This window comes from Mastomys coucha, unplaced genomic scaffold (assembly GCF_008632895.1).
Source record: "Mastomys coucha isolate ucsf_1 unplaced genomic scaffold, UCSF_Mcou_1 pScaffold4, whole genome shotgun sequence".
In the NCBI taxonomy this organism is placed as follows: domain Eukaryota; kingdom Metazoa; phylum Chordata; class Mammalia; order Rodentia; family Muridae; genus Mastomys; species Mastomys coucha.
In genome coordinates this window covers 35,833,487-35,847,983 of record NW_022196910.1, presented here as the reverse complement: position 1 = coordinate 35,847,983, position 14,497 = coordinate 35,833,487, and the positions used below count along the sequence as shown (strand labels likewise).

The following is a 14,497-nucleotide window of genomic DNA, read 5'->3' as shown; positions in this document are numbered from 1 at the left end:
TTTAGCTAGAGAATTAGACTAACATTACTGTCTTCACAATTCCAAGCCAAAATGTTTACATTAACAACCTTAGAATTAATTGGGATTATTTTTGATCAAAGGTAAATAAGCATTTAAAATGATTGAATGAGTGAATTTTATAAAATAATTCAATTAGATAATGAAGCTAGATGAATTTAAATAATTAAGCAGACAAGGCCTGTTTCATTATCAGTGTCTTGATATATGGAATCTATTATGCTGCATTTACAGTAACCTAAAAATACCACCTAGCAGAACATATCAATTATTGATCAAAGTATCACCTCCAGTAAAGGTCAAAAAATGACTAGGGATAAAATTTATCCTTGATCAGAGATTCAAGAAACATTTGCTGTATAATGTGTTCTAGGCTTCCAGTATTATATTATTGTATACTGTTATTTTAATGGTCATTAACAGTTTGAATGTATGCAATCACTTAGCAACATTTCTAACACTAATATCCATAATTTGTGGGGTTTGTTTTTTAAATAATACAAGATGCTTAGAGTATAGAACATGGCTGCCATCAACAATCTTGTTCTAGCCACTTTGGGAAGATATCATTAAAAATTAAATTTACACAGGAAAGTTGGGCTCGTACACATAGCTAATGGGTTTGAGGGCTTACATGGTATTGTCAGGAGAGAATGCTAGTCAGTAACTACATTTGGTCCTAGCCTTCCAGGAAGGAGCTCTCCACTCACTGTGGTTCCATAAATATTTCATGAGCCAACATAAAGTAATATGCTAATGACAGGCTGCTTACCCAGTGAGCAGGTGCGGTGTGGGCAGTGTGTTTTCATCTTGGGTACACCTGTAGTACGGGGTCAGGCATGGTGTTCTGAATTGGCTTTCTCTTTGTTTCCCCCATCACAGTTCCGCTTGAACCAAAAATGGTGAGTGCCAGTCATCCTGAGGCCCTGGCCGCCCCTGTCACCACTGTCGCTACCCTTGTCCCACACAATGCCACTGAGCCAGCCAGTCCTGGGGAAGGGAAGGAAGATGCCTTTTCCAAACTGAAGCAGAAATTTATGAATGAACTGCATAAAATTCCATGTGAGTATACTACCTTCACTTGAATAAAAAGATTGAACAATCGTTAAAATCATTGGAAAAATCAGCTGAATTTAATGTTATTCTTCTTGGTAGTGTTATATGGTAGTACTCCAATGATAAATGATTTGGGAAATGGAATATGACTTTTTTTCTTTATCTGTGTTTTATAAGTAATAGCAAAGTTTATAATGAAACTATGTATGCTGGGTTTAATGTAGGTTGGTCCTTCATTTTCTGTTTCTCTGATAATAGTAATGCTTATAGGTTGTATTATATGAAGTTTAAATTTGTATTGATGAAATTGTTATATAGAAAAGACTATATTAGATGATACCTTCCCACTATTACAAGTTTGATTTTCTTTCCTTTCTTAATGTTTTTAAAACTTGCTTTTCTTTCATTGGCTAGTCAATATTTCAAAAATTTTCACCTACTTTTAATTTTTTGTCAGTGGGAAACACAAGCCTATGGCTAGGCTTATTAAAGTAAATGTAACACTAAGTCTAACCAGTGGTATTTAGCTTTTCAATTTTTATTTGGATATTTACAGATATGTTTACTGTGTATAATGACAATATTTTCAGCTATGAATACTGTATGTTGACCTACTATCATGTGGACACTACCTCACATAGAACCATTTTTTACTGAAACATCCAACATTCACTGTCTTAGCTCAACACTACTGCAGCCAATGCTGTGCAATAAGTCTTCTGAATTTACTTTCCTCTGTAAACCAAAGTTTGTATCCTTTGGCCATTTCCCTTACCTGCTGCTCTTCAAGCCTGTAGCTCCAGGTCCTTTAACCTTCACATGAGCTCTGTGGCATATGTGAAATTGCGTGCGTGCATGCACACGCACACACACACACACACACACACACACACACACACACACTATGTTCACACAGTAATAATAATGAATAAAATAATGTAGGTGAGTGTGGAATGTTTTCTTTCTTAGTATTGGCAAAGGATTTTTTTCTTGGTTTATCACTGAGATAGTGCATCTAATAATATTGATCTTTGTATATTAATGTTGGGTCATTTAACTACTAAGCCCATTCATTACTTCTAAAAGTTTGGTAATGACTCTCTGGGTCTCTTTATATGATCATATCATGTGCAAACAAGGAAAATCTTTTCCTCTTGCTCACTTTGGATACCTTTGATTTCTCATTCTTGCCCTATTATTCTGGTTAAGACCTGCCATAGCAAGTTTCATGGTTGTGCCTCTTTGTTCTCTACATCTTAGAAGGAATTTTTTAAACACTAACTCTGGGGCTGTCATGTACACCCTTTATCATATTCAAGTATAGTTCTTGTATACCTAATTTGTTGAGCATTGTTAAGAATATTCAATTATTTTCAAATTCCTTTTCTTTTAAAATGATTATATTGCTTTACCCTTTACCCTATTAATATGATTTATCATATATATTAATTTACAAAACTTAAACTCTCCTTCCTTTCCTGAAAGTAATCAAGCCCACATGGTGACTAGCCTTTTTACATGCTCCTGAACTCAGTTGTTCAGGAAAAGCCCTAGACACAGTAACCAGGAATAGTGATTGGCATCTAGTAGCTTTTTATTCACTTTTTGTGGGCTCCTTGACTTTCATACCATGATGCTGTCCTCTTGAAATTGGTTTAAAAGTATGCCCTTAATTGGAACAAGATTGGCAGAAATTGAATTTCTTTGTAGCACAATATATTGGGACCTGAGGATAACTTGGATGAATCTAATCCAAGAAGAGAAGATAAATAAGCTATTGGAATATTCCAGATGAAAGATAACATTATGAAAATGTATCTGTAAGATGTCCTCATGCCTTGAAGACTAGAAATGTGTTCATATGTCCACGCTGTTCACAAATTCGGCTTCCTCTGAAGCCTGTTCTAACAGAGTTGTTGGTAATTACTATTCTCAGCAGGAAGCTCCATTGGAGAAGAAATGGAAAGAGAGAGATGGTTCAGTAGCTCAAGCCCTTGAGCAAGAACAAGATCACAGTTCCTCTTTTGCTCTATTGCCTAGCTAATGGACTGTTATAAAAGCCAAAGTGCTTTTTATATAACTTTGAGGTTGGAAATTCTAGAGGTTAAACATATGCATGCATTATAGATTTAAACTCAGGCTTAAAGACTATTTTATCAAAATAGTCGCCATAAAGAAATGTATCATAAGATATCAGAGAAAACAATGAAAGAAACAGTGAGACACATGTCCTGCCTCATGTGTAACTGTCTCCTCTGGAAGAGTAGAGTATGAAGCACATAGCAAGCCTGGTAATCATCAAACTGAACTGAAATGTGTTCCCAGTTAGCAGCATAAGTCATGTCCTCATCTCTTTCATGCTCATACAATGTCATCCTCCTACTTAGGGTTCATGCAGGCACAGTGTTTACAATCCATGTAACTCACTCATCCATTGGTGCCAGCATCCCCTGACCCTCATTCTTGCTCTTTTCCTCACCATATTTTTAGTACTATCTATAATAATATATGTAGATGTGTTGCTTACTATATGGTTTTTAATTACTCTGAATCTTTCCAAAATAATAAAAGTTCTGCAAGGGAAGTAAGTTATACATGTTTTGTGAGTAGTCACATCGTTTATGATGAGGGGTACACAGAAGGCTCTCAATGTATATTTGACCAAGAAATGAATGAACAAAGATTAATTCAACTTCTACACTTGATCTTAGCTAAAAGGCTGAGAAGCGATTCACCTTCTTTCATACACACTCCCTCTTAGATTCTGTAGCCTTAAGGTGCTAACAAATTAAAACACAGATTTTACATTGTATGTGTTAAAGTTCCATTTCTGTGCTTACCAATGTTTTTACTTTTACAAAGCAAAATATTTCCATCTTTATGATGTCCTCTGCTCCTTTCTCATGAAGATTCAGACATTTCATTTTTTTCCTGTTCATCAGCAGAAAAATATCAACTGCAAATATTGCATATGAAACCCCTTGTTTGTTTGCCTTGGCTAGCTCTTCTTACTTCTCCTCAAGATATTCCCTAGTCTATATCCCATTATTAGTTACTAGAAATGGTACCAGATAGCCATGTCCTCCTCCAAAGAGGTTTGCTTTTAACTTGTCAACCACAAGGCTAGAAACAAGAGGATCCCCTAAGGACCAGTACAAAGTACTATATTGCTAATGTTTTCCTTGATATTATAAAATGAAACAAGTAAATATCTAAAATATTTTTAAAGTAAATAGGTTTTAGAAAAATGGTATTTTTCATACAGTCATGCAGCTTTATTAAAAATATCTAGCAGTAAATGATCTACATTTTCCTTTTAATCCACTGAAACTTTTACTGCCTGTATAATTGAAAGTTCTAATGGGATTTTTCAGACAGGAAGCAACAATGAGCAAGATACAATATGTCCCTAAACTCAAATTCCTTCAGGGGCATATGCTATATAAAAGTTATCACTTTTGACTTGGCATAACACAATAAGATGCTAATGACAGGTAACAAATTAGAATATTAATCGATTTTGGTCTCTGAACTAAATCTTGGCTATCTGGCAGATGTGGTTTTTGCAAAATTGATAGCAAACAGCTTTAGTCTGTCACTTGAAATTCCCACTTGGAAGAAGAGAGGTGTCACAATGGCAAGGAGTGTGCATGTCATTAGGTAGGTAATCTACACAGTCCAGTGTGGAGCATATTCAAACCAAATTGCCTGATGATATCATTCATAACACCGTGCAGCTAACATGTAAAAGGAGAGAGCGAGAGAGGAGAAGGAAATGGTAAATTCTCTGAGCATTTTTATCTTTCAATTCATTCTGCATACTCTTATCTAAATGAAGCAGACAAGAATTTCCAGAATGCTTCTTTATTTTGCAACTTTGATTTTAATGTAACTAAGGCCATGGTTGGCTTGTAAAGCATGAACTCATGTCATCCAAATAGCTACGATTAGGGTTTTGATATTCATGAGCTTCTTGAAGTAGAGTGTACCTTTCCTTATGTACAGCAAAATAACCAAATCCTCACTCTCAGTCCAGAATAAGAGGTCTAAGGATAGCTGTGCTATTGATGCAGAAATGTCTGGAGGTAAACACTTTGATTCAGAAATAGACACACTTTCTGAGCACGGGCTGCATGCATCCAAACCCTGAATGCCCAGCACAGTGTCTATGTGTCCTTGGACATATCAGTTGTTTATGCATCCGTTCCTTGCTGTTACAAAGATAGGCTCTTAAATAGTGCTCTTGTCACCCTAGGTGGGTGGGTAAAAGCAGCGGTGTGTACAAAGTATAGCAGGGTGTCTAGCACAAAGAAACCACACTTGAAATGCTAGCTATTATTAAATTCACACTGTCGTTTTAACAAGTTTCCATTTCTATTTTAGAAAAGCTCTCTATTTAGGTCAGTCACCCAAACAGAGAAGATTCCAGAAACTTTGCAGCTGAATATACGTGCATTCTACTCTTTAAGCCAAGTTCTCTGGTACCTATTCCAGGGGAGATGTTGGCGAGTTTCCTTGACCCCTCATCTAACCTTCTTACTGTTGTGTTGACCTTGCTTTTTCTCAGCCCTGCTCTTGGCCTACATCACATATCAGAAAGGACTTAGCAAAGTTGTATATGTCATAGGTGCTAAAGGAATGCCAGTGTGCTTGTTCCATCGTCTAAAATACCTTCCCCTGAAATTACCCTGGTCAAACTACCTTTCTGTCATCTAGCTTCACATCTCCACCAGAGTTTAAACATAAATAACCTAGACCCTGCCTTCTCTTCATGCCCCTTGGCAATCCAGGGCCTTCTGCTCTGATTTCCATCTCCATACACTGCTAAAATTATCTTCTTTAAACTTGCTAGGTGCATCTTGATACTAAGAGGGTTATTGTTGAGTTTCATGAAGTCAGATATTACTGGCCTCCATAGACTGAAAACTTCTGGCTCCCATCCCATGCTTCTCAGCCTTCTCCCCACTCCTTATTCTCTATAGGCTGATCAAGATTTTCCTCATCATTCATTTCTCAAAATGAAGCCCTATTTTCCTGGTGTCACCTTGATGGCACCTCTCACTCTATATTCAATTCTTATTCTACATACTTGCTATGGGAAGTCTTATTCAAATAAGAACTCTTACTATGATCCTGACCGCAAACAGCTCCATCGCCACCAGTTCTCTGCTTGAATTTAAGCCCATGAAGACTTGTCCTGAAATCTCTCTCAAAGCCAGCTAGTTCTTCCCTAGTGATGTTGGGCTCCCCCTAACCCTGATATATTAGTTTTCATTGAACACCCAGTTAATTTGTCCCCTTCAGGATGAGAAGTCCATCATTTTAAAGGCAGGGTTCTGTGAGGCTTCCTCTCTTCAAAGCTTCATTCAAATCTGTACTTGTTACCTGCAGGGCCTTCTGCTTGCTTTCCCACTGATAGGTTAATTCCCAAGGCCCTGGTATACTGACTCACACATCTTTGTTTGTCCTGTTCATAGAAAGTGGTCCCGGCAAAGATGTTGTGTAATTTGGATCTGTGCAGTACTGTGTTGAGGTTATGACCAGGAGCTTTTGCTCAAGACTAAACCAGTTAATGCTAGAAGTAACTGTATAGATGTCATGTTTCAAAACTTTACACTATTAAAAGTGTTATGGTATTTATTCCACATTTGAAGAAACTGAGCCCTAAAAATAAATTTCAAACCTTTTAACACAAGGGTCCTTTACAAATGAAATATGACATGAACACTGAAAAGGGAAATATGATGAAGCAAGACTCAGCTCTATTACAGTCTTCCTGCTGAAGTGACATCAGCAGCTATGGAGACAGCTAGCTGTAGGAACACTGAACAGGGTGTCCTCAAACCTCAGAATGAGATGATCAGTTAGTAAACAGCTAGCAATGATGCAAAGAGCATCATAGAAGGATGCGTGCATAAGTCAAGAAAAGTGTAGTTGGATAACTTTGTTTTCCCTCCTGTGGCTGAAAAATGAAGATAATAGCATTGCCCTATGTCAGTGTCATGATTGTTAATGTCAAGAAAGTCAATGGCAAGAAACAGATGAAGAGCCCCTTAGGAACACAGTAATACATGGCAGGTGAAGAACAGGAATTACATTACTGATCACCACGTTTATTGAGCATTTGGACACCTATATGTGTTGTGCATTATACGAATCACCAATAAGCTTGTGAAAACTGCCAAATAAGAACAATTACTATTCTCATTGTATGAATAAGAACTCAGGGGCTTTTATAGACATGAGGGTTGTCCAAAGAAGTTACTCAGGCTGGAGAGTTAGAGGTAGGGGTGTTGTCAGGAGACATTTCCAGTTTGATGATTTGGCCACATGAGAATATCACAGATGCTTCACATCCCCTCCACTGTTGCTTATTACAGCAAAAGACTGGAAACAAGTGATAAACTTTACACCTGCTCAGAGACAGTCCTATTGTGATTTGTATTGTAGATGATTGAATACCTGGAATGTGATTTTAATATAATCTATGTTCTTCCTGCATCAGCCAGCTTGATAAGTGAAGAGTTATTTACTTTAGTTCTGCAGTTTTTTAAATGGTCTTCCTTTACGCAGATACACAGCCATTCTATTCAAAAGTAGCATACTCTGTAAATGAATGAGCTACATGAGTCAGCTTCCCCTATCTCTTGAAACTTCAGAGAGGCATGGCTAAAATGTTGAGTGAAGTAAATGTTGAGTAAAATGGAGAATCTACAAGAAAGAAAGGTTCAGTTCTGATGAGAATTCTCAACCATCAGGACTTTGCCATACTGACTTCATCACAGTAGTAATGACAGAATCTGTTGAGGCAGAGACACTTAGCAATAAGGGTTACTCACACAAGTTCATCACATGCATGAGGCAGGCATCTACACTTTCAACAGAACATCCTTCACTTTCATTTGACTTAGTCCACCATCTTAGATTATCATTTTAATTCAATTCTGACTTTAAAAATAGTAGAAATATATGTATGTATGTATGTATGTATGTATGTATGTATGTATGTGTATGTATGAGTGAATGTATGTATTTTTAACCTAAAGTGATCTGATTTGCCTAAAACCAGTAGTCATAGAACAATTCAATAGTCATAGAACAGTTCAATAGTCATAGAACAGTTTGTACTGCCCCCTATAGGATACAGTGAGTATTTGTTGGGCTATTTTTAGTGTGTTAAAACTTGAATATGGAGACAGGCAAACCTACTTATCCTTCAGTACTTGATGCAAACCGGCATCCCACAAAATTTCAAAATCCCAATAGGACATATATATAAAAGAAAAATTTATAGGTATGTAACCTAGAACTATTCACGTGTGTGTGTGTGTGTGTGTGTGTGTGTGTGTGTGTGTGTGTGTATGTGTGTACATGCATGCACAAGGTGGTCTTGTATGTCTCTTAAGTATATAAAACAGTTTAGCTTTTATTATAATATCTGTCTAAAATCTAGTCTTTGGTTTTTGTTCCTGATTAAAAAATAATCTTTTGATTATCTAAAGTCTAGTGACCCCTCTAGGAGTTGCAGGCATCTAATTATTTCATTGTGTCATTACCTGAATATTTCTTTATATTATTTTTGGTAAATTATTACAAATTATTTGATTGTAAATATGAGCCTTGATTCTCCTTTATGATTAATACATTTTATTGAACTTTAAAATTATATATGTGTTTTATGTTATCTGCTCACCTTGTGAGAAGAAAATATTTTAAAGTATGTGTTACAAAGTGTAGTGCTGTGAATATTACTGAATTTAAGCAAGTGAAAACGTAATTCTGTCAGTATTCTAGGGCCTGGGTGGCAACTTAAGCTAACTACATGCCACTGAGATTGCATTTCAGGAAGGAGTTTTATATGTCCTTGTGGTTTCCTTCAGGAATCCTATTATGCAGAAAAATCCCCCCAAGAAATTCACTCCTTTAAAATGAACAAGTGTTAAGGGATTCTATAAACTTCCAAAGCATAGGTGATACAACGTAACTGTAAGCTATAAAAGCCACCAAACGAATTAAGATCCAAGCTAAGTTCCCAGAGCTTATTTAGTTAAACTTTGTTGGCATCTCAAGGATATTAAGTAAGCCCATAGAAGGAAAATAAGGGCTGTGAATAATACCATGGTCTGATATTTAATGCAGCTCAAGAATTACCTTGCTGGAGTACTTTACAAGGAGACAGAGATACTTTTAAATAGCTCTAAAAGTCAGTTCCTTAACACATAACCATTACAGTTCAACACACAGGTAGTTGTTAAGCAAAGCCTGCCTACAGAAGCCAATTCATAAAGAAAGCTATGGATGTAAAAACCTGGATCATGCTGTTTTGCTTGCTCTTAAGACTATATCGATCCCTGATTGCTTGGTTGACTACCAGGTTCGGGACACTTTCTGTTACATTTGATAAAGAAATTAGAGCAGAGCCGTGCAGTGGTGGCACGTGCCTTTAATCCCAGTACTTGGGAGGCAGAGGCAGGCAGATTTCTGAGTTCAAGGCCATCCTGTTCTACAGAGTAAGTTCCAGGATAGCCAGGGCTACACAGAGAAACCCTGTCTATGGAAAAAGACAAAAACAGAAAACAAAAACCAAAACCAAAAACAAAACAAAAACCAAGAAATTAGAGCAGAAACCACAAGAAAATTATGTGGTAGTCAATTACATTCCAGCACTTGGCTTTATTTTTCTTTGTTTGTGTTTCACTTAAGAGACTATTATAATAAAGGGATTGAATGAGCTTAGATAACGTTGAAGTAAAAAAATAAGAAGATATTGAGCCATTTGAAGATTTCCTCATCAAGAAACATTTTAATTGAAATGCTGCCCTGGAGAAATTCTGAAACTATTCACACTCTCCTACTTCTTATCTTATATTTAAAGCTCTTTATCACAGAGAGAGAGAGAGAAAGAGAGAGGGGGGGAAATAACATAATAATATATTACAAATACTAGAAACATACATGGCTGAGAAGTATGCTATTACCTGAAAACAATATATACTTGTCCATAATTCCTTTACTTGACAGAGTTAAATGGCTCAGTGCCTTGGGAGTCAAATTTTATTATCATTTTATTTTTGAAAGGACGTAGACTGGTTATTTCAAGTAAAAGAACTACAATAGTCTATAGTGGGGAATAAAAAAGCAATTCCTGTCATAATTTTGCAGTCATATTTCCTAAACTCATTTTTGGAACATTCCTGTGGCCTAGAAGTTGTTTGAAGTGTTGTTAATCACTGAGAGACTGGCCCCATAAGAGTAGGCAGACATGTCAGGGGGTGTGACTTGCTCTGCTCTGACACTGTGAAGTGAGCTGGGTCATAGTATGAGTGAATCTATCAGGATTTACTGTGACATTACTAGTGTGCATCCTTGAGCAAATAGTGTAATATGCATGCCAAAGAAGACTAGAGTTGTATATGTGAGCAAGGGAGTAGTAATATTCACAGATGGCTATAGTTAATATTTGCAATACAACCGTGAGTACATTTAAAATGTGTCTGTTTCTATTGTCGGTTTATATGGCATGTTACCATATACCATGCTTCACGTGTCACGTCAAGTTAATTAAGGCCAAGCAGACCATTTTACCATGTGTTGGACCTCCCTTCTGTCTTCACTCAATTTTCAGAAAGACTTCTACAGTAAATCACATTATCTTAGCTAGACACCTGCAGCTTGGTGAACAGGAATGGATGGAACATCCATATCTGCTCTAAGCTCATCTCCTGCTTGCCACTCATATTTTGCTCCAGCAGGAGTGAATCCCCTATGTTTTAGTTTAGCATGTACAGTGCATCCAGATCTATACACACACACACACACACACACACACACACACACACACACACACACACCATCTCCTCTGCCTGGAATACCACTTGCCTCTGCTTGCCTCTGCTTGCCTCTGCTTGCCTCTGGATCCTCTCCCTTCTGAGTTCTGTGCCATTTCAAGCTGTTCCTATACCCTCTCCTCAGACCTCCCAGTCATCTACGCATCCCCAGCTCTTGCTCTGCTATGAATCCATGCTTGTATATGCTTGCCGTTTTGATATGTTACTTAGCTGTCTCTGTCTGTTAATACTGTGCAATCTGTGTGGTTGGATGCTCTCTTTTCCTGTGATTCTCTAGTTCCAGAACAAAGCAGCCTCATCATGGTAGGCAGAATTCTTTCTCCAGTTTAGTTCAGAGCAGACTATTAATTACATTGAGTCATCAAGAAAATGACTTCAAAGAAGAAGCCTATGAAGGACAAAGTAAGAAAGGTGACATTCACCCTTACATTGGAACAGAAGTGGGCAAGCTTCCAGAACCACAGCCTTTGCTTTGTGCATCTCCCCTTTTGCTGTCTCTATTCTTGATCTATCTTTAGTACCATCACCTTCTGTTCTGGGTTTTTTTTCCTACTTGCCTGTACTGCCTGAACATGTCCTGTGCTTGTTTTATTCTTTTGAGCCTAGTGGCAATCAGTCTGGCACAGTTAATAAGCAGGCTGTCCCTAAATTGGCCCTTGGGATGCATAGTCCTCCCCACAGATACTTTTATTAAAGTAGAGATCTGGGATTCACTACTGATTTCATCTTTTAGGTTTTTATTTTTTAATGTGCTATATTGGGATACCAAGGAAGCTAGGTAAGCTCATTTGATGACAACTGCTGTGGAACACCACCCCGTTCCCTATGCTTTCATAGGGAGAATTCAAGGGAAGCTCAAATGTCGCAGGGGCCTTTCTTCCAGCAGGCCCTTTGATGAGGCTTGCTTCGGTGAGTACCTGTTTACAGTTGAGGTTTCTCTGTCTCCTCCAGCAGACACACAAAGTGCACTTGCAAAGGCTCTGTGCTGCTGTCATTGCTGATAACACCCTAGCAGTGGTTCTCATTTGAAGTGGTGCTTCAGCCTGGCCTTGCCTGCCATCTCCTGCCCACACTGATTGGAACTGTTCCCCATCACCTCACCTTTCAGGGCTGCTGTCATCCACCCACTTCTCTTCCTGCTATTTAACTGGCTACCTTCCAGGTCCTCATCAGCAGTGAATCTGTTTTGCTATTTTGCATTAAGTAGTCTTAAGCTATAACACCGGTGCTTCTGATGCACAGCCAAGTACCGCCATGAGGGCTTGAGCTTAATAGTCGCTCTAAAAGCTGAACACGATTTCACCTGTGCTTCCAGTTATACAAAGTGTGTGGATCATTCCTACAGCCCATTCTGCTGCCTATAACGTCAGCTAGGGACAGCTACACCTTGCCACCATGCGGATGACTTGACAGGGATATTCACTCAACCAGGGACAGTTGGGCCATACACAAAGGCAGCCTACTCCATGCACCTTGCCTTTATTGATAGTCTGTTGGCTAGTGAGCTTCTATTCCAGTGGTTCTCAACCTGTGGGTCACAACCCCTTCAGAGGTCCAAGGATCCCTTCACAGCATCATAGGTCAGATATCCTGCAGATCAGAGATGTTTATATTACAATTCATAACAGTAGCAAAATTAGAGCTATGAAGTAGCAATGAAAACAATATTGTGGTTGGGAGTCACCACAACATGTACTGTATTAAAGAGTCACAGCATTAGGAACATGAGAACCAGCACACTAGCCTCTCTGTTCTAATTCTTTCTGAACACACTCTCCTTTCCTTTCTTTCTCTTCTAATTGTAGGCAGGAAAGTTATCTCCAAAGATGTACCTTAGGCATTCCTCTATCTCTGTGACTCTTTTATCTTTTCAGGGTTTACAGTACGATTGATTTCATGCCATTTAAAGTCAGAGCCTTAATCCCTAGCCTTGATATCTCTATTGAATTTCTTGCTTTCCTTAATTCTATTTAAGAATGGTTTGCCAACAGTTGAGTTGCCTGTACCACACATGCATACATATGTCTGTGTATTTCACACCTTCATACAATGTAATCATCACTCTAAAAAAAAAAAAATGTTCCTAGTACTTTCCAGAAATTCCCACCCTAAGCATCTCTAGCTTTTGACACTAGTTGGTCTTCCTGTCATTTGTATATATTTGTATATACATGATTTGTTAGCATGGAATCATACACCACTGTATAGTCTATATATCTTGTTTCTCCTGTTTGTAGGATGTTTCTGAGATTGTTGCTCTGTTCACACTGTTGCCTCTTCTAATAGTTCATTCCTTTTATTATTTTTAAGCAGTAGTCCATTTTTGGATATACAGAAAAGTGATCCAACATTTTCTTAGCCATGAATCTCTTGATGGATATTTAAAGTATTTTACTTTATATATTCTTTACAAGTCTCTGCTTGGATGAATGCCTGCTTGTACTCTCTTGGGAAATATCTAGATAATGGAATTTCTGGCTAAGCATGATGGTGTGCACTTCAGGCCCAGCATTCACAATGCAGAAGCAGGCACATCTCTTCGAATTCAAGGCCAGCTTGGTCTATATACTGAGTTCCTGGGTAGCCATGACTCCTCAGGGATAAAATGGCTTCTAATGTTAGTGTCAGGTTTTTCTCTCCAGTAGTAACATGTGAAAGTTCTGACTCTCTGTATACTTACCAACACTTAGAATTGTTAGTCTTCTTCATTCTAGCCATTGTGTAGGATATATCATATGGCTTTAATTTGCAAAATGAAAAAAGAAATAAAAAAGGAAAGAATATGACTGCTCCTAGATATGGTGTAGGATGTTTGTTGTAAATAAAAGACATAGCAAGAGGCAGGGATATCTGGGAGAGTCCAGAGTGGACATGCTTCTGAGCCATGAGAGGGCAAAAGGAAAGAAAGGGGGAGAACAGGAACCAGGAATAGCAGCCAGGAGGCCCAAAAGAATAGACAAGAGACCAGGTAACCAAAATGGTTGGATTATATATGGAAGGGCAGCTGGAAGAAGGGCATCCCAGCCCCTGGCCTGGAGAATTTAGCGTAGAAGGCTGGGTATGCCAGCCAGAAGAGCCTTGTAACAGGTAAGGCTTGAGAGATGCAGGGAGAACCTGGCAACCATTGTCCATTTAGATGTGTTAAAGAGGTGCCTCAGTCTTTTGTTCCAGGTTTGAAACCTAACATGTGCAATCCTCTGATAACTCCAAGTGCAGTGTGATCTACATGTAAAGCTGGAAAACTTTAAGAAGAAACAGTAAGACCTTCTGTGACCTTGATGTATGGAAACATCCTCTAGGAAGGATCCCAAAGCATTGACTAGCAATACAATTTGATACATAAAGCTTTGTCAAAGTGAAAATTTGGGGGAAAAGGTGACAATTGGGCTTTTTAAAAATTATAGAACAGATATAGGAAGAGAAGTCATAGACTAGAACAGAATATCTAAAGTACATAGATATGACAAGGATTTTTTTCACAATTTATTTAAACAAAAACTTTTGCAACCCAGTAGATAATTGAGAGATATATTTGAATAGACAATAAATCAAGATCTGAAAGGATGACACATGAA

The 14,497-nt window shown here is 38.0% G+C and overlaps 1 protein-coding gene across 4 annotated transcripts in view; it reads left to right on the top strand.

The window, feature by feature from the left end:
- Positions 1–14,497, top strand: part of Syt1 (synaptotagmin 1) — a 525,848-nt gene that overhangs the window by 325,387 nt on the left and 185,964 nt on the right. For all 4 annotated transcript variants that reach the window (XM_031349253.1, XM_031349256.1, XM_031349255.1 and 1 more), the window contains one exon: positions 901–1,080. In XM_031349253.1, coding sequence (XP_031205113.1) covers positions 918–1,080 — 163 coding nt within the window. In that variant the 5' untranslated portion in view covers positions 901–917. The remainder of the gene's footprint in view (positions 1–900; positions 1,081–14,497) is intronic.